Here is a 20,565-nt window from a genome sequence, read left to right as displayed (position 1 = left end):
TCTCCCTTGGCAGAGACCTTGTTCTTTTTTTATGGCTTCACCACTGGGTAGATACTCAGTTATATGAGACAGGTAAATAACTTCCATAATGTTAAATTAACGATCACAGCTCCTGCTGCCACCTGCCACAGGAGCGCCATGCAGAGACCTTTCAGTTTAAAACATTAATGTAGGCAACACAAAGGCTCAAGTTGCTAGCTGGCATTCTGGTTCAGTTCAGCATACATGCCCCACCACCCTGCCTTATGCTAGGTATTCATCCAGGGATGACCACTGAATGCCTTCTTCCCCTGGGCAGTCCATGGGGATTGAAGCTGCAGGTGAAGTTTCTGTGACTTCCAGCTTTTGCACCAGGGCAGAAGCAGCCTCCCAGTCATCACATTTCTCTGTGCCCTGCTTCATCTGCTAATGACAAATTTCCTTGTGTGCCTCAGCCTCTCTCCCTGCAAGTCTTGCTGGAGTCCTTTACCCAGTGAAGCACAGATTACTTGTCTCCTGGAAGTGTTACACACCATGAAATGTCTGGGTGCAGTTTGTCTGCACTCCAGAAATTTCCCAGCTCCATGGATGTGCCATCAGTAGTTCAGGGGAATAGTTCAGTGTGTCTGGCACCCCAGAAGGCTGCTAGGGGAAGGCTTGGACACACTTTCCAATATCTTGTAAACTGCAGGTTCCTCAACTGCTCGGGCAAAAGTATGAGGTAGGAGGTGAACGTGGGATGGACAGAACACTCCCTGACACTTCAGCCCACACCCACTTCAGATTCCCCAGGACATCTGACCTCCCGCAAAACACTCTGTCAACAGTATTTCACATGCAGATCTTCTCAGGATAGGAAATTTAGCAAACACTTCCTGCAACAGACCCAGGTATCTGCACTCGGGGAAGGATCAAAGCAACCCCAGTTATCTCACTGACAGGCAGTTGGACCAGGAAGGTCAAGAGCATGGAGAGCAAGAGGAAACAAGGACAGCGTTGTGGCACCTGGCCTCCCAGGGCCATTACTGACAGGTCACAGCTCTTTCAAAGCAAGCTAATGAAGTACGTGGGTCAACTCTGCCAGTGTCTCCTGACTTTGCTCTATGGAGTCTTGTGGGAGCAATGGGGCCTCCACCTCCAGATCTTCCAACAGGAAAGGTGTTACAGAATATAATGCCGCTATATGCACACATTGCCTATTGCTTTACATTCTCCACACAACAGACGTAATCCCATTTTGGGTCCTGCCTTCACTATTCCCCAATTCAAAGCATTTATTGTACTTTTTTTTTTCTCTTCAAGTCTCTGACGGTAAAGAAGGTGGTGGGGACAGAGATTTTGGGAATCAGCTGTTGCTTCCTATGCTACACAGAGTCCCACAAAGACAGACCTACCTGGCCTGGAGGTGAGCAGGTGTGAGAGGGATGGGATATATATACCTGCTGTGCTGAAGAAACCCAGATTGTCACATCATTCCCAACACAACAAATACCAAAATTTGCACACACACACATATATACATGCATGTTATGTACTTACAACTATTTTCCAACTGTGTTTATATATAGATTTTTCATGGAATCATCATTGAATGGTTTGGGTTGGAAGGGAATCTTGAAGATCATCTAGTTCAAAGCCCCTTGGTATGGGCAGGGACATCTTCAACTAGAACAGGTTGCTCAGAGCCAACCCAGTCTTGAACACTTCCAGGGATGGGGCATCCACAACTTCCCTGGGTAACCTGTTCCAGTGCCTCAACACCTCTATAGTAAAGGTTTTTTTCCTAATACCTTATCTAAGCCTACTCTCTTTCTATCTGAACATATACCCTCTTGTCCTGTCACTACACTCTCTCATAAACAGTCTTGCCCCATCTCTTCTGTAAGTTCCCTTTTATAGATAAGTTCCCATTTCTATAGGCAGATGCTTTACATATGTGATTAGATCTGTTTAGGTGTGTAGGTGTGAACACACATACGCTGATGCACTTAAATGCCACATGACCATAGAGAGCTGTTATGTCTCTGCATTACGTGCGGGCTCTGTCCATGTGCACACACGTGCACTGAGCTACCAGGGTATCATTTCCCGGGCTTGCGAGCGACGCCACGCACACACACAAACACACATACGATACATACGTGTGCAACACCTGCCCACGCACCCGCGGGTCCCTCCCGGCGCCCCTCCCCGCCGTCGCCGCCCCCGGCCCGCCCGGCCGGCGGGGCCGCTGCCGCAGCGCGGGGCGGAGCGGGACGCTGCCCGCGCTGCCCGCCGGCCGCCGCCCCGCCGAGCCCCGCAGCGGCGGTGCCGCCAGGCGCGCAGGCGGCGCGGCGAGGCTGCGGCGGCGCTGCCCGGGCGAGCGGCCCCGCTCCCCGAACAAAGGGCCGGGCGCGCTGCGGGCCGGCGCGGGCACAGCAGGGGCTGCGCGGGCGGGCTCCCAATCCCGCCGCCGCCCGCCCAGGGGGGAGGCGCCCGGCGCGGCGCGGGGCCCGGCCCGCCGGGAGCCGCCGGGGATTGGCTCGGCCGGGCGCGATCCGAAGGTGCCGGGGAAGCCATCTGCAGCGCAGGCGGCTTCGCCGCCGCTGTGCGGGGGGAGGGAGCGGGCTCTCCCGTGCGGGCGGCTGGGGGATTTTTTTTTTTTTTTCCTTCCTACCTTTTTTTTTATTCTCTCCCCCCTCCCCCGATCCTCCTTCCTTTTCACGAGATCATGGCCACGGCGGCGCGGCCGTGATGTCCGCGGGAGCAGCCCCGCTGCGGCAATGCTGCCCGCCGCAGCCCTAGCCAGGGGAGGCGTTTGAGGGGCGGCCGCACATCCTCCGGCACCGCGGCGGCACCGCCGCCTCTCCGCCACCCGGACCGGCGGAGAGGGGTTTCGCCACCCGCCAGCAGCAAACCCGCCGAGCCGGGCTTTAAATTGATCATAACCACACTAGAGCCCCACCGGTGCACAGAGGCGGGAGGGAGCGCAGAGCCGCGCACAACATGGCCACTCTGCTGCGGAAAATCGGGCTGATCCGGCTGCACAGCCGGGACACGGAGGACCCCAAGCACCACCACCACCACCGCAGCAGCAGCAGCCAGCAGGGCTCCTCGCTCCGCGGCAGGGGCAACCAGAAAAACAGCAGCAACAAGCCGCAGCCGCAGGGCCCCCCCGGGGGCGGCTGCAGCAGCAGCAGCAGCGAGGGCAGCCCCGGGGGCCACAAGAACAAGAAGGCGCCGGAGCCGGCCAAGCAGCCCCCGCAGCCGGCGCGCTCGGGAGTCGGCCGGGAGAAGGCGCGGGAGGTGGTCAGGGAGCCCGGCGCCGGCAAGGAGGCGGCACAGCGGCCCGGCCCCGGCTCCGGCCCCGGGTGCGGGTCGGGGCCGGCGGCGCTGGTGCCCGCGGGCCGGCAGCAGCACTGCACGCAGGTGCGGACCCGGCGGCTGATGAAGGAGCTGCAGGACATCGCGCGGCTCAGCGACCGCTTCATCTCGGTGGAGCTGGTGGACGAGAGCCTCTTCGACTGGAACGTGAAGCTGCACCAGGTGGACAAGGACTCGGTGCTGTGGCAGGACATGAAGGAGACCAACACGGAGTACATCCTGCTCAACCTCACCTTCCCCGACAACTTCCCCTTCTCGCCGCCCTTCATGAGGGTGCTCAGCCCCCGCCTAGAGAACGGCTACGTCCTGGACGGCGGGGCCATCTGCATGGAGCTGCTCACCCCCCGCGGCTGGTCCAGCGCCTACACCGTGGAGGCCGTCATGAGGCAGTTCGCCGCCAGCCTGGTCAAGGGGCAGGTAGGGCTCCCTGCTCGGGGAGGAGCATATGCATCCCTCGCTCGGGAAGCGGGTCCGTGCGGGTGTTCGGGTGGGAACCCCAAAGGCGGCCAGCCCGCGGCTGACCTTGGCCAGGCCCGGGTGACAGGTCTCCCTGAGGACCTGGTGTCACCGGTGAGGCAGGGACACACGTGTTCAGCTCCGGGATCCCTTCTCGGGCAGGTGCAGCAGAGGTGCGGGGCAGCTTGGAGGGGCGAGGAGCACATGCATCCATCGTGTCCTCTCGCCCGGCTTTTGTTCCTCTGCTTTGCTCTGCCGCCTGTGGCACACCAGGATATCATGCCCTCGAGGGGGGCACCTCCTTCGCCCCAAAGCAAAAGGGGCTCTCCGGGCTCCAATGGGGTTTGGGATTGGAGCTTCCCGTCTCCTGCCCTTCACTAACAAGTCGGCCATACTCGCTGGTCTCTTGCGTGCAGTGCTGCCGCTGGCGGAGCTGGAGCTGCTGCCCCCAGGTCTTTGTCTGTGCTGTCCCGCATAGCATCCCTAGGGAAAGAAAGGGCGACCCGGCTTTGGGGCTTGGCACACCGGGCTGAGCTGTGTCGCGGGGTCACACCAGGAATCTCTGCCTGAGCTGCTGGAAAAAGTTGTGCCGGTTTCAAATCGTCCGGCCCGAAAGGAACAAGTAATTTCGGGTATGTACTGCAGCTGCAGCAGCTTGACGATTCCTGCCATCTCTCCTCTTCAAAGGAGGTGATCGGGTCCCCCCGGCAGAGGATCTCGTCTGAGCTGAATCGATGCGTTTTATGTGTTTTTTTTTCTTTCTCTCCTGCAGAATATCTTTAGAAGAGAAGTATTCCAAAAGCCGTTTTTAATAAATGGGTAAACATTGCTGGTGAAGCTCGTAGGCAGTCCTTCTTTATGGTTATTGTACTGGGCAATGTACACATATCTGTGACAGAATGGTTTTCCTGTTTGTGAGTGCCCTTGAATTCAGGGGACATGCACAGCTCCGTGTCTCTCAGTAAATGATCTTAAGTAACTTATTAAATTTGTATCTTTGCAAGTAGGTGGAAAAAGAGTAAATAATAACGTATGTTTCATTTGCTTAAAAGTGAGATTACTGCTGTTTCTTTCTGTGGAACTGTTTGCATGAGCAGAATTAAAGGCTTGGTTTTTCTTAAGACTGAAAATTAATTTTGATTTTTCAACAGGCTCTTTTGTAAGTGGCTTTTCCTCCTTTTTAACTATTTGATTTGGGCCTACTGCTCCTTTTTTAATCAGATAGTATTTTTCTCTGCACTTCATTTGAAGAGGTCAAGTTTCCTAGGTCACCTTGGGATATAAAAACATCTACCGGAAAAAAAAAAAGAATTTTAATCAACACTGAGTTTGGTGTATGTTGAAGTTCTGTAGCTACTCTTACTGCATCTTACTGTTAACCCATCTCTTTTTAGAGAGGCCATAGTTCTTGTTATTTTTAACACTAATTTAGAAGGACAGTGATAAATTCTCTCCGTTTTTTGAACAATTCACCCCTTTCTGCAGTGTTGAATGCTAAAGGGGTTAAATTAAGATTCACTGGGATCATAAAATGGCTCAGTGAAGATAAGCACTGAATTGTTTTATTAGTCATAAATTCTCAGCTATATAATCTGACAATTTTCTTCCCTAAACCACTTAAGAGATTTTCAGAAAGTAGTAGCAGTTTTTGATAACAGAAGATGTTTATGTGTGCATCATTAATGAACACATTTAAAAAGCAAGGGTTCCAATAACATTCTACCACAAGTTTAAAAAGTCAGTTATAATGAAAAGAAAATGTGTGTGGGATAAAAAAAAGTCAGAAATAAATTGCTCAAAGTAAATGAGTAGTTAAATAGATATAACATGCATGTTTCAACCTTTCAGATTGTTCATTCCAATTGCAAAGGTTATTAGGCAATGCTGTCAATAAATTTATTTTCTGGGTTAGAGAGGTGTCACCTGTGATGGGTTGCTGGCCTGTCACCGTAGCCGGGCTCCGTGTCATGGGAGCCACGTTTCTGTAATTGCACTCCCCTCGTTATGTAATCCCCACTCCATTGCATAATAGGGCTCGAAATACGACTGGCGCTCCCCTATCCTCGTTTCATTTTACAGGTGATCTAGTTTTGACCATTTAGTTTTTGAAAATGAGAATGGAGCTGATGGAGTGTCGGGGGCCAGGGTGTGCATTCCCCAGCACTGCAGGGCCAGGTTTGGGTGACTCCTGCCATGCCGTGGGCAGTCCTGGTGCCTGCAAGGAGCTGTCCTGAACAAATAGCGATGGCTGTCACCGACCAAATTCTGTAATTTCTGTAAGCAGCCTGCACTCTGGAATAGCATAAAATATTCAAGATGCTTGCTGTTAATCAGCAAGGCTGGAAGGGTGAGGTCCGCTCTCCACCGCTCTCCACCACCTCAGAACGACCCTACCTGAGCAAATGGCAGCAGCCTGAGGCTGAGTGGGAGATGAGGCACTGCCACCGCTGGTGGGTCAATGGGACCTTCCAGAGAAATGTCACCGGTTCGCAGCACCATGATTTAGCATGAAATCACTGTGAATACTCCAGCCTGTGACGCATCCAAAAGTGCGCCTTGCTGGCATAGGCACCAGCGTGAGTGAGCAGGGCTGAATGTCTCACCAGCACACCTTCCTCCTTCTGGTGATTCAAGTGATAAAACTAAGGTGATTGATTTCATGCAATGTTTCTCAGCAGTCCCATTTTGCTGAACTAACTGCAACACTGCAGTTCTCTGCTGGTTCTTCAGAGAGAAACACAGCACTTCTTGGTCTGTTATTAGAGCTAATAGTAACTATAAACATGTATGACCTTCTGCTTCTTGACAAAATGATCAAAAAGCAGATAAAACTAGCATTGAAAATACGTTTTCAGACAGTCAAGATTCTTGACAAATGCAGATGTTTTTAATGGATTTCACAGAACTTTGAGCAGAGTAAAAGAGAAATTGAGATAAGTTGTTCTGACATCTCATGGGATGTCACTCGGAAGTTGTGTCTGTAAGGAGACATAAGCATGCAATATAGAAATTAAGTTAGCACTTTTTCAATACTTTTCAGCATTACCCTCGTATGTGGGGAAACATGAGTCCAGGTTCCCAAACCTGAGCATGTGTCCCAGGGACTGGATTTAAAGCAGAGCATCTCTTTCTCTAGATTTAACCAAGAAGGAACCATATGCCTCAGGTGACCTTGCTTAAGAGATGTCCTACCTTATGGGATGCAAACCCTTGCTTCCTATCATGAATCTACTATTGCATTTTTAGATTTTTTTTCCATAAAGAGAAATGCTTAAAATGAGAGATTATTTTTCTTTCAATATAACAATTAAACCATCCAAAATTTACCTTTTCTTTTTCCAAGTTTTCAAGGAAAAAAATGTTAATTAACAAACAAGTTGGGGTTTGTTTGGTTGGTTGCTTCAGTTATTCAGCTGAGAAAATCAATTATTCACACAGCTCTAGTCAGTATCTTGAGGGGAATTCTCAGTACATCAAAGGCCGAAGACTGTTTATCTGTCTGGGATCCAGAATCTTATTTTAAAAAACTTGGTGTTGTCCTTAACTCAACTGTAGCCTTGCTTTTAAAGGGGTGACTTTGTACTTGCTTCCTGAACAGTCAGCTGCTCGCTGGCTCCTGTCATCACAGGCAAAAGCTTGGCCCTGCTGAACCAGCGATGCAGATGCAGTCGCTTGGAGCTGCTGCTTTGGAGCCAGGGTGCCAGCCAAGGAGGTGATGCTAATGAAGTAATTTAAATACCAGTTGTTTGTTGTCCTGAGGGCAACTGTTCAACATGCCTGTCTAGGCAGAGCTTTCCATATCTTGTCTGTCTGTCATCCGGGCCATGGAAGTGGCCCATTGAGTGTTATTCCTTTTTTAGCCCTTTAAAATGGTTTATTGATAATTTAAGAGAGAGGTTTAAAAATTAGCCCATTGGTCTCCACTTCCTCATAATGGTGTAATTGTTACAACAATATCGATAATTGAAGGAAGGGGGAACAGTGTGGGTCATGGGAGAGGACTGGAACAGCAGGAAGTTCATCAAGGCTCTCCTTGAGTGACAACACACATGATTGAGACCAGTGCCCATGTTTCAGGGAGGAGCTGTCTGTCTCCTTTGAAAACGTGGTGGATGATGTGGTCCCAAAGGAAAAGGAGCAGACTGTTCAAAAGTGGGAGAAGATTTTGTGTCTTCTAGTAGACATATTGTTTCTCACTGGAGAAGAACGATTTGATGCTGGTTTGGTGGAAGTTTAAAAGAGGACAAAGCTATGTATGCCAGTGTCCAAATAATGCATCAGGAATTTTTTTCTTTTTTCGAGAGCAACAAACAGAGCTGCACCTGATGCCTTGGGGACTTTTGACTTAAGCTTGCAGTAGTGCTGACCAGTGCCTTGTCCTCTTTTTACGAGTCCCTTGTTCTCTCTGTGGAGGCTGGAGACAGAACTGCCAGCCAAAAGTAGCTGTCAGGTAACTGGTGACTCTGCAGATTATGTCATGGAAAAAGGTCTTCATTTTGAGGGAAGTACTCTCTTATTCTTCCAGTGAATAGAAGGAGCATTAAAATTTTTCCAGGATTCTTCCAGGGAATAGAAGTACCGTAAAAATTTTGCTAGGTCATACTAAAAGAGGAACAAGGAACCCCTAGTTCTGAGTATTCTTGCTATTGTGGGCTTCTGTATAATGATTTAAATAAAAATCAAAAGATAGTTTGTAGTTAAGCTTTAATTCTGTATCAGAAAAGTTCCTGAATTCAAATAAAAGTTGCTGGTATCGAGTACTTTGATCCCTCACATTGTAGCATTAGAACTACCACAGTGGAATCGTGTTCATTTACCTCAAATGGTATATGCCTTTTATTACTATTGAATGGATTTATCTTTTCATTTTAAAGATACGAATATCCCAGCTGACTTCTACAAGATTGAAACAGGAGAAATGGGCTTATTTTATGAAAAACAGCTACAGAAGGTAGCTGTTAATCATAGTCTAAATTACTCCCTCTTCATCCTTTTCAAACAAAAGTGTGAGCGAGCAGATAGCAGATGGGACTTGCACAGTGTCCAGGAGGTCAGCAGACTCTAGGTCTTTCAAATATGTATAGCAGAAATTAATTGCAAATCCATGGGTTTTCATACTCCAGATGCTGGGTCTGAGGACTGTAGCCATGAATAAATCAGCTAATCTCAAAAGCTGCAGAAAGGTACAGAGAACACAGTGGCCTCTGAATTATTTGGAGCCATTGTATCCTATTAGGGCCTTAAAAAATAAAACTGGTTTGGTTTTTGCTTTCGATTGGTTACCCGAGCAAATGATGACGGTTATCATCAAGGGAAGAAATGTTGCTTTAGGTCCATAGGTGAAAAACACATTGACTCATATACAAAGATGACAGAGGAGACAAAGATTGTGCTAAGGAGCTTGTTCCCCATTAAAAGGTATAAATGCTGGGCCAGAGAGGTAACAGAGTATTGTTTCGCTACAGAGGAAAAACAGATCTATTGGCCTTCTAGATGTCTCTTTTATTTCAATTGAGAAACCTAGGGTTGCCAAGCTGAAATTTAAGTGGGAGCATATATATTTGCTATGTTAAATGCTGGGCCTGATGAACAGGCTTGAAAAAATATTCTTCATGTGTACTCTGATATATTGCTGTTCTGACCATCCACTATTATTATGCAAATAAACTCTACTGAGAGGAATGAAGACACACAGATTCCAACTCATTGAAATAAGAAGCTATTTTAATTCTTTTAAAAAGCAGGGGGGACATAATCTCCATTTTCTTCCTTTGAAGCATAAAAATGAAAATTTTAAAATACTTTCAACTATCATCCTTAATGTTAAAATAGTCGTCAAATAAATTAAATCCCTAAATTGAAAAAAAACCTACTTATTTTAAAACATGCTTTTATGGAGGGAGAACTACTTCTTCCTGGCAATACTTGGCTGATCTCCTAAATAAGAATTTGAAAGAATTGCAGCTTTGGATTGTAAGAAAATTGCTCAAAAGAGCAAGGTTCTTCTTCCCTGAGTTATAAAAGAAGTGCTCATTTTCTTCAGTGGAAGTGTTCAGGCAGAGAGAACCATGTAGCACTGGGGTGTTTTGTCAGATACTGTATTGAACCTGAAGGATGATATCCTGGAGGAGTAACATAAGTAACCCACTTTCTATTGTGAGGAAGATTTACTCTTCCTTATACAGGCTAGCCTTGAAAATATGCAGCTTTCCGAGCATCTACACAATGCCCAGGGATTTCCATGCGTGACTGGAGACTTCCAGATTGAAGATTTGTAACTCCACGGTAATTCAGCTTCTCATATCCTGGGAGTGTCTTATTGCTAGGCATGATCCGAGGCATGTCCCCGTGTGGGCATCTGCTCTCACAAAGTGGGATGTTGGTTAAGTAACACAATATTGGCTGTGTTTCTTTTTCCCATCTAAGCTCCTTTGGGCTGGTGAGAGTCAGTGAAGAGCTCTTCTTTTCCTTGACATATTCAGTCCTTCACATACAGTTTCCAGTTTTCTCCTGTAAATATCAAAAAAGGTAGCACTGATGTTCAGTGCAAAAGGAGATGGGAGGTGGAAGGATTGCTGGGTGCAATTCCTCCGTGGTTAAACAGGGAGAACCTCAGAGACTGCAGTAGTTATGCTGACTAAATGGCTCAAAATGTGCCTTAAATTCAAGGTGCACAGGATCCAGTTGTCGCACTTGTAAATGGAATAGCAGGTTTCATTGTATTTTTTGAAAGCACGGGGGCTGGTCTGAGTTGTATTCCATTGGTCATTTCTGGAGGGTGCTGAGCACTCCATGGTGTTGGTCTTTAACTCAGTCTGCAAACAGCAGTAACTGAGTAGATCCTGGAAGTCACAGGACAAGCTACACAGGAAGGATGTGGCACTGTTACCTAACCTGGCTGGCTGGTGAAACCAGCACTGCACTGGGAATTGAAAAAGCCTAAGCTAGGGAGAAGTGTGGGTGTACTTTGATGAAAATTAATTTGCAGTCCCTATCAGTCTGCACAGAACAGGTAAGTGGGCACCACACTTCAGATGTTCAGGTGATTCCTCTTCTGAAACAAGACCAAGGTACCAGTCTGATTTGCCCCATTCCAGTTAAAAGTCACACTGGGGAAGGATACATGAGGCATGCCTGTCCTCAGCCTCGTGTGGCAGATACATGGCTGTGTCATGCATTTGTGGAGTCTGTCCTTGGAATATGTCTTTTTTTATGTACTTCACAATTTTGTGTGTGTTGTTAAAATCGTTGATCCTCAGTGATTTAATCCCCTTCTGCACAGGCTCTCCAAAACCCCTAGAACTTCTGCAGTGACTCCTTGGTAGACTTACAAGTCAGTTACATCCCCAAAACTGCATTCGAATATGAATGAAAATAAACCCGAGGAAGGAAGACATAAGCCTGCATTATGAAGTGGCTCGGAGCTCAGATGCTTGTCACAGTCAGGCTTTATGAGCTGTGGAATGACTACATATTTCTCCTGTTTCTAGGTTTGAGTTACAAATGGTAACAAACCCTCAGCTGCAGTAAGAAGTGTAGGACTTGTTTCCATAATACATGTCCATATAAAAACCCTAAAGCATTGCAAAACAGAGGAAATTGATGTTACTAGTTTTACAAATTTTCTATGAATTTCTATAAATATAAAATTTTCTGTAAATTTGATAAGATTATTTCAATTAAAATATATCTAGGATTCTAAAAGTATTGGGGGGAGGAGGTTATTTCACAGTTAGAGCATTTGGTCTGAGAAAAGGTGATCTGAGTTAAGCTTCCAGATTTTGCCACTGACTTCAGGTGCAGCCATGGGCAAGTCATATAACTTCATTATATTTCTCTTTCCCACCTGTAAAATACAGATAACCCTCTTCCCAAAGGTCATTTGAGGATATGTACTTAAAGCACTTAAAAGTGGGGGCTCTTTGAGTAGATATCCGTGTGCATCAGTATGAAACATACCGCAGTCAAGAGATTGACACATTTGTATAAATAGCAAGGGAAAAGCACGTCAGCTTGTGACTCTGATCTTACTAAATTTGAGTTTAACTTGATTAAATGTTCCCAGAGGCAGCCTGCTTTTTACTACTGTTTTGTTCTTTTTTTGTTTTAGCATTGTAAAACTTTGGGAAATGTGGAGATAGACATTGTTGTCTGGACTGTGGTGCCTTTGCCTTTACAGCTTGTCACAAAGGATGATTTGCTTTGCTTTGGTTGGGTTTATAACCCTGACTGTGTTTGGCTTGGGTAACTTCAGGTTCGTGAGTGGAAGACTTGTGGACTTATGTAAAGAGTTGCTGTCATGTTCCCAGACTTCTCACCTGGACTGGCTCTCAGGAACTCTGCTGGTACATGATTCCACAGAAGGGTAGTCCAGGGAGCTCAGCAAAAGACTCAAAGAGAAAACATCCTGCTGTCACCTAGATTAGCAGGTGCCCACCTGGTGGCAGGGGACAGGGACTCTCTCTTTTGACAGAAGCCCACCATGTTGTAAGCCCTGGCACCTTCAGCTTGAGGCACCTTCTAAGAATGTAGCCAACCACCCATATTTTCTTGTTCTTTTGCCAACGCAGAGTTTGTTCCACCCATAAAATGCCGGAAGGGAGTTTCTTAACCCTTATCTGTGCTGAAGTCATGCTGCCAGCTCAGTGCTGAGACTTAGGGAAAGGTGAAGAAGAGCAGCGCAGTGCTCTGTAGCTGTCAAACAGAGATTGGGGCTGTAAGCATTTGTATCGATTAAGAGCTGTTGGCACTAGGCTGCACACAGACAAATGAGCATTAATGATTATTCAGCTGGAACTTGGATTTCGTTTTCCTGGACAAAGAACAGTCATACTCCCAGAAGGCACAATTTATAGGATGCTTTAAAGCCGGAACTCACTAAGTTTTCACTTCTTTGTATGGATTATTCTTAAAAAGAAGAACAAAAAAGGCATGGAAATACTGCTTCAGAAATTACACATCTGAAGTAAAACATCCCATTTTTAATTCGCTTATGCTGTGACAGTAACGGTATTTGTCTGTATCAGTTTCTATACTGCTTTGTTTTAGCTATAGCTAATAATTATATATAGTGCAATATAAATTGTGTGCAGTTTTTGAGACATGATTAACTGTGCCACATCAGTACGTGAAGGAAAAAAATTATAAACCATGTAATTGGGGGGAGAGACTGTGTATATTGCACTCTAACAGTGATGTTGTGACACATTGCAATCATTGCACTGAGAGCATGACAGTAGCTCACTTTAGCATCGCTCTACTTTTGAATGCTTCTCTCAAGCCAGTGGAAATATTTTTCTCTGTAAACTTGTTTAAATATTCTAGGATAAGACTGCTTAAGCACTGGGTTCCTCTGTTACTTATCAGAAAAGATTTGAGTATGTTTGCATAGTATGTGGCTTCGAACAGTTGGGGCCCAAAGTCATTAGTCACTGGCACATTACAGAACATGTTACGTACCCAAAATTCATAGCATGCTTCAGTACATTGAAATCCAGAGTTTTTACATCATCCATGGAGAAGCCTGGGACAACAGACTTGGAAAATGGGCATGTCCTTGTGGATCTCTTTCCTGTCCTTGGGGGGATCACCACAGATGCTGTGTGTGGCACAGTGACTTCCTGCAGTCTTTTGTGTACTTCTCTCAACCTTTGCTTGTTTTCTGTCTCTTGACTTCTACCTAGAGGTAGGTCAGTAGAGCCTACTGTAGAGATCTGCTAAGAGATGGAGGCAGAAAATGGAGACTGTATCCATGCATCCTTAAGCTGGCTTACATGATGGGCCAAGTTTAGCCCCGTGTTCAGAAGGCAGGTATGATTTGCCCTTGGGAAACCAGCCTTGAGTTATTTGCATTGCCAGGATTAATGAAAGGTACACAGGGCTGAGGAGTTTGCGTTAAGAGCTGTGCTAGTAACGTGAAGGCTTGCCTGCTTCTGAGTCTCTTAGCTGTGCTCTTGAAATGTATGCAGCTTTTTGTTAACTGGTCCAAGAAAAAAGGTCTGGATCTGACTAAAGGGTTGCTGTGACATCTGAGAGAGACGTAGCACAGGGGCTTATGTGGTTTCCGTGATAACATCAGTCCTGTAAGGGCTGATAGCTGTGTACAATAAATCTCTGAAAATTTGGGACCTAGTATAACAGGGAGTGGCATGAGGAGAGGATTGAACACAACCTGAAAGGGTTCAGGACCTGACTGTGCACTGCCACAGCTGACCTGTGTTGGCAGTTCAGCTCCAAGTGTCTAAGGTGGACTTAGAGACCACCATAGGCTCCTTCCAGCCAGCACTTTGGTGATTGTATTATCCTGTGAAAGGCTGACTTCCATTATATAGTCCTGTCCTTCCAGGTAGTGCCAACAGGACACGCATGGAAGCACACCTGGTGCTGTGTGCTGTGCTAAAATTGTTGGGTTTTGGTCTGGGAGCTACTATCTTTGATTTGACAAGAGAGCAAAATCCCTTTGTTACTGCCAAAGAAATCCTCCTGAGGCCGTCCATACTCTGGAAAGACCAGTAGAAATGTCAGGACTGTTTTTTATGACACACAGGCCAGACATGGGCAGATACGTGGTCGTAGTGGGATTACAGGGCTCGAGAGTTTCAGGTTTCGTATTTGGTATCTCTGTACAGGACTTAACTCTATCTTCGGACTGCCTTGTGACCTGGCGGTGTTGGGGAAGAATCAACATGGCATGTTGCTGATAATGGCACTGATAGACTTTAAAGAGCTATTGGATGTTGAGTTGAATATTTTTGTGGATGTGCTTCAGTGCCACAGAGTGTTCTGAAGGGGAGATGTGTTCGTGATTGTGCAAAAATGTAGAGACTACTGCAGCATCACTTAGAAGTAGAAAAGCTCCCAGATTTGCCCACAGTGGTCCATATATGTAGATGTGTTGTGGTTTAACCGCAGCAGGCAACCAAGTGCCACACAGCCACTTGCTTACCCCATCCCCTACTTGGCCATGCTCCCTCCCAGCTTCTTGTGCACCTGCTCACTGGTTGAGCACAAGGCACTGAAAAGCCCTTGACTCAGCATCAACTAAAACATCAACTAAACATCAGTATGTTATCAACGTTATTCTCATACTAAATCCAAACCACTACTTCTGCTAGAAAGAAGATGAACTGTATTGCAACTGAAACCAGGACAGAGGGACAAATCATATGTGAGATTCACATTGGGTCTTTTGCTGAACATGGCAGGAGGGAGCGGTTGATCTCTTGGTATGATCAGGATCCTGAGAAGGCTGCCCACAGCAGACTGTGTTCCAGGAGGTCTTTCTGCCCGCTATTATCAGGGTTATAGACTAGATCCTTATCAGCTGTCTGTTCAAGCTCATTAGTTTGGGCAAAGCCTGGATGAGTGGCATGCGATTGCTCACAGTGCCACACAGACTGGGCGCAGCAAGAGCATGAGCGAGGGAGGAGGCTGAGCACAGCACACGTCCCCCTGCATTTCAGCACGGCTGCGTAAACCAGTTGGATGCTGTGGCATTGCTTTCACCTTTCATATGTTTCTAGCTTGTTAAAATTATATCTTGAAAAGTACACGAAGTCACAGCAGATGGCAAAATCTGAAATGTTCTCTCCAACTCTTTAATTAGGTTTTCAGTTATTCCTTTATGAAAGGCACTCTGTGAGTGCCTGAAGTATTGCAAGTATTTAAATAAGCTCCTGGTGCGACTTCTCAGAGCTGAAGTCGACATTGATATCTTTATGAAAGGCTTTCTTAGGTTTTCTCTGTTGTTTTTAATCTCTTGTGGAATGTTTTGATCTTGTTCCGATATCATTTTGCTATCTTTCCTTGATATGGTGCTGGACACATCAAAACATTGGCTGTGAAAATTATCTGTATTCCTTACCCCGACAGTAGTGACGCATGAGGTTTGGGCATTGGTCAAAATGCAGTTGTCTGCAACAGAGCTGTGGCCAGCACTATATTTACATACTGTATTTACCATTGTTATTGTGTTTGCAGAATGCAGCAGCTCGCAGGCTCCTGACCTGAGTTAAAATGACTGCATATTTAAGTAGCAGTCTGAAAATAAACTAGTCAGAGCTGGTGACGGTGCCTGTTAAAAGGTTTGACACTTTCTTTTATAATTGCATCCAAAATGACATTTTTTTACTTAAAGAGTTTTGTAGGAATGGCGAAAAGCTAAAATTCAGTAAGAGAGTAGATACCACCCAAGTATAGACTCAACAGCATCTGAATTCTGTCAGCTGAAATTCCACACTTCTTTCTTTTTACCCCAGGTTTACTTGAGGCACCAAATAGGGAAACTTTCGGTCCAGGAGGTTAAATATTATCCAAATTATAAACAGCTGGTAGGATATTGGTTAATAAGAGACAGGGCTGACCATGCCACCCATAGTTTCTGTATAAACATAGAAATACATGGATTACAGTAGGGTAGAATTAGCTGGTCTTTGATGGTGCGGTTTACATACAACCTGCATATGGTACCAGAATGGAAGCGGGTTTAATGATCCGTTGCATTAACAACAAAAAAGTATCAGAATAAACTCATGAAACAATGCTCATTTCATCTGCCATGGCTCCAGTAACATTTTAGATAATATGATATTCCCCACATTATTGCAACGCCAGAGAATTCTTACTGTCCTGCTTTGAAAGCTGTACGTAGCTGACACCAAACATGAGCAATAGCTGTTCACAATGCAAAGATTCCTTTTCTAGGTACAGCTTAATATTAATACTTTGTTAAAGCTGGGGAATATGTAGATCATACTGTCCTAGGTGCTATGCACATAATTCAGAAAGGCATCAGAACTTTAAATGATTAATAATGTGTAAAACATAGGAGATGGGAAATGGATCTGATCCAGAAATTTAGTAGGGTAAGTTTATATTTACTTTCAAAAGTATTTCTTTGTTGAGATTTTGAGGACAGCATTTCCTGTGCTGATTTAGTCTTCTGTTGCACTTTATCTTTTCCTATGTTTCTCTAAGTGTGCTTCCAGCAAAACCTCAGATTGGGAAGAAAATACAAAATGTGTTTTGTAACAACAAAAATACTTTCTGCAGTATCAATCATAATTATCAATTATGATTGATAATTATACATTATATAATTATGTATGATAATTATTCAGTAAGATTTAAAAAATACGTTACTCAGTCTTATTTAATTATTCCATTTGTCACCACTAAAAATGAGCATTTTCTAAGAAAATTTATGGTTGGGGTTAAATTGAGAACCATTCAGATCATCCTTATTTGGGACATATTAATTGCCAAATGAGTATTGGATGGAGAAAGTGTCTCGCTGTTTAGTCTATCAAAGAGAAAATACATTTCTAGTCTGTAAATGGGAAATAGAGAGAAAGGTGAGAAAAAGCATCGACAGGTAAAATAGCTATTTTTGAGAAAACTGGGTGGGTATAAATTGACTGTGAATCAATTGAGGTGGGAATTAGAGGCTGTTCCTAATCTTTGGTTAAGGTAGGCTCTAAAGGAGAACTCAAACTGCACTGAAAAATGATTTGTTAAAACAGGAGCAGGAAACAGCCTTTTTTCTCTCACGTATCCATAGTTTTGTTATAATAGAAGCGGCACTGAACACAAAAGAGCCTCTGTAATATTGTGACAGCTTTCTAGAAAGAAAGAGTTTGTCCACAATGCAGACTTATCTTACTCATTTTAGTCTGTAAAAATAACTTTGATGCTCCAAAGATAGATTTTGTTTTCTTTTTTCCCATTTTCCCCCTTTTTTTTCCCTCTATATACCTGATTATTTTCTCAGTATTTGTTGCATGCAATTGCAAATGAAGAATTTTTGGTTTAAATTCCAATTTGACAGTAAAATCAGAGAGGCAAAAGATGCCCCCCAATGCATCATTTTGAGCTATAGAATGGAAAAAAATGACAACATGCTAACTTGCTTCTTAATAATTATAACACTGTAATGTGATATCTGCTCATCAAATACCATTCATTATTAAAAAGGCTTTCGGTGCAGTCTGTCAAACAATTACTAAAATTATTAGACCAGTGAGTTTAATAAACTTCTATTTTGTGATAAATCCAATAAGCATAAATACTTTCAAGATATTTATTTAATTTTATTTATTTTAAGATATTTACTTTTGTAGAGTGGTATTAATCTGCAGCTATAATTCTTTCTTGTATCTCAGTTGGTAATTGACATAGACCAATATGAAAAATAAGGTAAGCTGTTAATAACTCAGTAAAAGTCTCTATTGTCAAACAAGGATTTGAAATTTTATACTGCTGTGCATTTAGAAGTAATATCTAATTGCAGAATAATAAAAATGCAGTGTATGTAAATGGATATATTTTCATTTATTGTCGAACTTGTCATGAAGGGGTAACAAACAAATCAGAATTTTTGATGTAAGTTGGAAGCAAGTTGGTTTAAGGCACTTCTGCTGTTCATTTCTCACGGGTCAGATTGGAGGAAGAAGAATGGAGTGTGTTTCGTAGGATGGATGTAATTTTTAGTGACAACTGTGCGTTGGCAGCGAGGGGCGAATACGGGCAGCCCTGAGATGCCAAGGCACCAGTTCTGTGCAGTAGCGGTGTGTGCCTCGCAGTCCCTGCCTGCACGGAAGTTCCCCCCGGCCATGCAGGGTGGGCATGGGGGTCCTCATGCCAAATACTTAATGGCAGAGGTCCCAGTGCAGCAGAGAGGGAGGCGAGCCCCGTGGCATGGCCACAGCAGCCGCCGCCGGTTGCTGCATGCAGGGCAGCATGCCAGCACAGGGGCTCGCCGGGAAGAAGTAGTCCAGCAGCTGTCTTTTTTTCTTCTTTTTTTTTTTTTTTTTAATTTTCCCCTTCACTGAATATAATTTTTAATCATCTCTAATAACGCATTTGTCTGCTCGCGTTTGGGAACTCTGCTTTCTGGTACCCGTAAGTGAATGCCTCTTGGCCTGATGCATTGAAAAGTTGAGCTGTGGTTTCCAGATGCGTGTTCACGTCTTTAATGAAGGTTTTCTTTTTTGTTTGGCGCAGGGCCGTATCTGCAGAAAAGCTGGCAAATCAAAAAAGTCATTCAGTCGAAAGGAAGCTGAAGCAACATTTAAGAGTTTGGTGAAGACCCATGAAAAATATGGGTGGGTCACCCCGCCCGTCTCTGATGGCTGATGTTAGCAACCTGCACTTGACAAAAATGCTGAAAAAAAGTACTGTGACATCTCCTCAGTGCTGTACACCGCCCATCCTTTTCTACTTCAGCTTCAGTTACATACCATGAATGTCAAGGAGACATCTAAGTTATTTATGAACAGATGTGTTTACAGAGGGAGAGAAAAAAAAATTGCTGTGTAGGATTATGTTTCAAGACTGGAGAATGGTCATCATTGAAGTCACTTGAGCGGATGCTGAAATTGCGTCATGTGCCCCCATACAGCCCACATTGTCTTCAGCTTCTTTCCATGACAGCAGCACCAAGGCAGTACTGGAAAGTCTATCCATTACTGCTCAGTTCATTTAAATGTAAATGAAACAGTTAATATTTAATAGGGAAGCAGTGCATTGCAGGTACATGTTTGCTGTGCTGTTTATCTTTGTCTCCTAGCAGGTCAACATAACTTGAAGATTTGTCTTTATGTGGAACTGTGGTCTGCTGTGACTAAATTTAGACCTCATTTGTGCTCTATATATGACCTTTAATTCATAAAATGAAACCAGAATTAAAATGCTGAAAGGTCCTAGTGTTGAAAAATTATTAAGTGGAATCACCCAACCGGTTACAATGTGCTCTCTGTGCTGATATTGTGATGTGCTGTTCAGAAATAAACCAGTGCAGTTAGCTGAAGGTTAGGTGGTTTTTTAAAACGCATCCGCACCAGGGCTCGAAGGGGTTGGTTGGTGGTAGCAGAACAATTATTACCCTGCCAGTACCTTCTGCAGTAGCATGTGGCCTGTCAGTTCTTCAAAACAGCAAAACAAACAAATGGAAATGGACAAAGCAACCTTAAAATTTTATCTGTTTAATTTTGAAATGATATGCCAGTAACAGTAAAAATTTTCAAGTCAAATGGAACATGGTTTGTAAGATGATTTGCATGACTGGAATTTTTCTTTTTTATTTTCACTCAATAGACATTGTATGTACTTAGAGCCCAGTATCTGAGAAAACCCACTGATGTATATAAATGTCCTATTATTTAATCATTAAAATTTAAGTTTTCTGGTAAACAAATTGAAAAAAAAAAAAACTTTCTAAGGGACTCCATAAAAGCTGAAGGTAATGTTAAGAATGGTATAGAAAAGTATTAAAAAATGTGGATTCCGAATGGAAAATCATATTGGACACGTGCTGAATAAAATCACCAGTATCGTTTCTGTTGCCTCAGGAATTCAATCATTTTGGTCAGCTCTTGTATTTAAAGTTACAGGTTTTCTTTTGTGAGATTCTAAGCACCATATAGATATATGTGTTGTGATACTTTAATTGAAAGTAGGACAGTATCGATTGTAAGACTGATTTGGAGGAGAAGAGCAGTGTGTGTTTGGAAACACCATTGTATAGCGAACACAAGAACAAATCGAAATGGTTTACCAGTTTCTGTTTGTATTACAGCAACAGTGGGGACTATACTCTAGGGAGTTTGGGGGTCTGGAGTTTGATTTAAAACTACACACAGCATAGAAGAACAAAAGAGTCACAAAGGACAATGGAGTTCAAACACAAGCGAAGAAGCAGCAGAGCAGGTATTTGTGCAGTACTAGTACAAAACCACTGCTCAGTTAACCTACCAATGCTTTGTCAGCTAG

General features: G+C 44.3%; 1 protein-coding gene across 1 annotated transcript; it reads left to right on the top strand.

The window, feature by feature from the left end:
* Window positions 1–2,265: 2,265 nt before the first annotated feature.
* Window positions 2,266–20,131, top strand: UBE2QL1 (ubiquitin conjugating enzyme E2 Q family like 1). The gene is made up of 2 exons (XM_051799036.1): window positions 2,266–3,759; window positions 18,799–20,131. Exons 1-2 carry the CDS (start codon window positions 2,965–2,967, stop codon window positions 18,928–18,930), a joined length of 927 nt encoding a protein of 308 aa, XP_051654996.1. The 5' UTR covers window positions 2,266–2,964; the 3' UTR covers window positions 18,931–20,131.
* The last annotated feature ends 434 nt before the right edge of the window (window positions 20,132–20,565 follow it).

The sequence above is a fragment of the Manacus candei genome, unplaced genomic scaffold (assembly GCF_025592945.1).
Source record: "Manacus candei isolate 608988 ecotype Guabito, Panama unplaced genomic scaffold, ASM2559294v1 h1tg000049l, whole genome shotgun sequence".
Lineage (NCBI taxonomy): Eukaryota > Metazoa > Chordata > Aves > Passeriformes > Pipridae > Manacus > Manacus candei.
This window is presented reverse-complemented; position numbering and strand designations above follow the sequence as displayed.

Excerpts from the sequence above, each read along its gene's own strand:
- UBE2QL1 (XM_051799036.1), top strand. The coding sequence starts at position 2,965 with ATGGCCACTCTGCTGCGGAAAATCGGGCTGATCCGGCTGCACAGCCGG. Across the intron at positions 3,760-18,798 it reads CCAGCCTGGTCAAGGGGCAG|GGCCGTATCTGCAGAAAAGC; the intron begins GTAGGGCTCCCT and ends TGTTTGGCGCAG.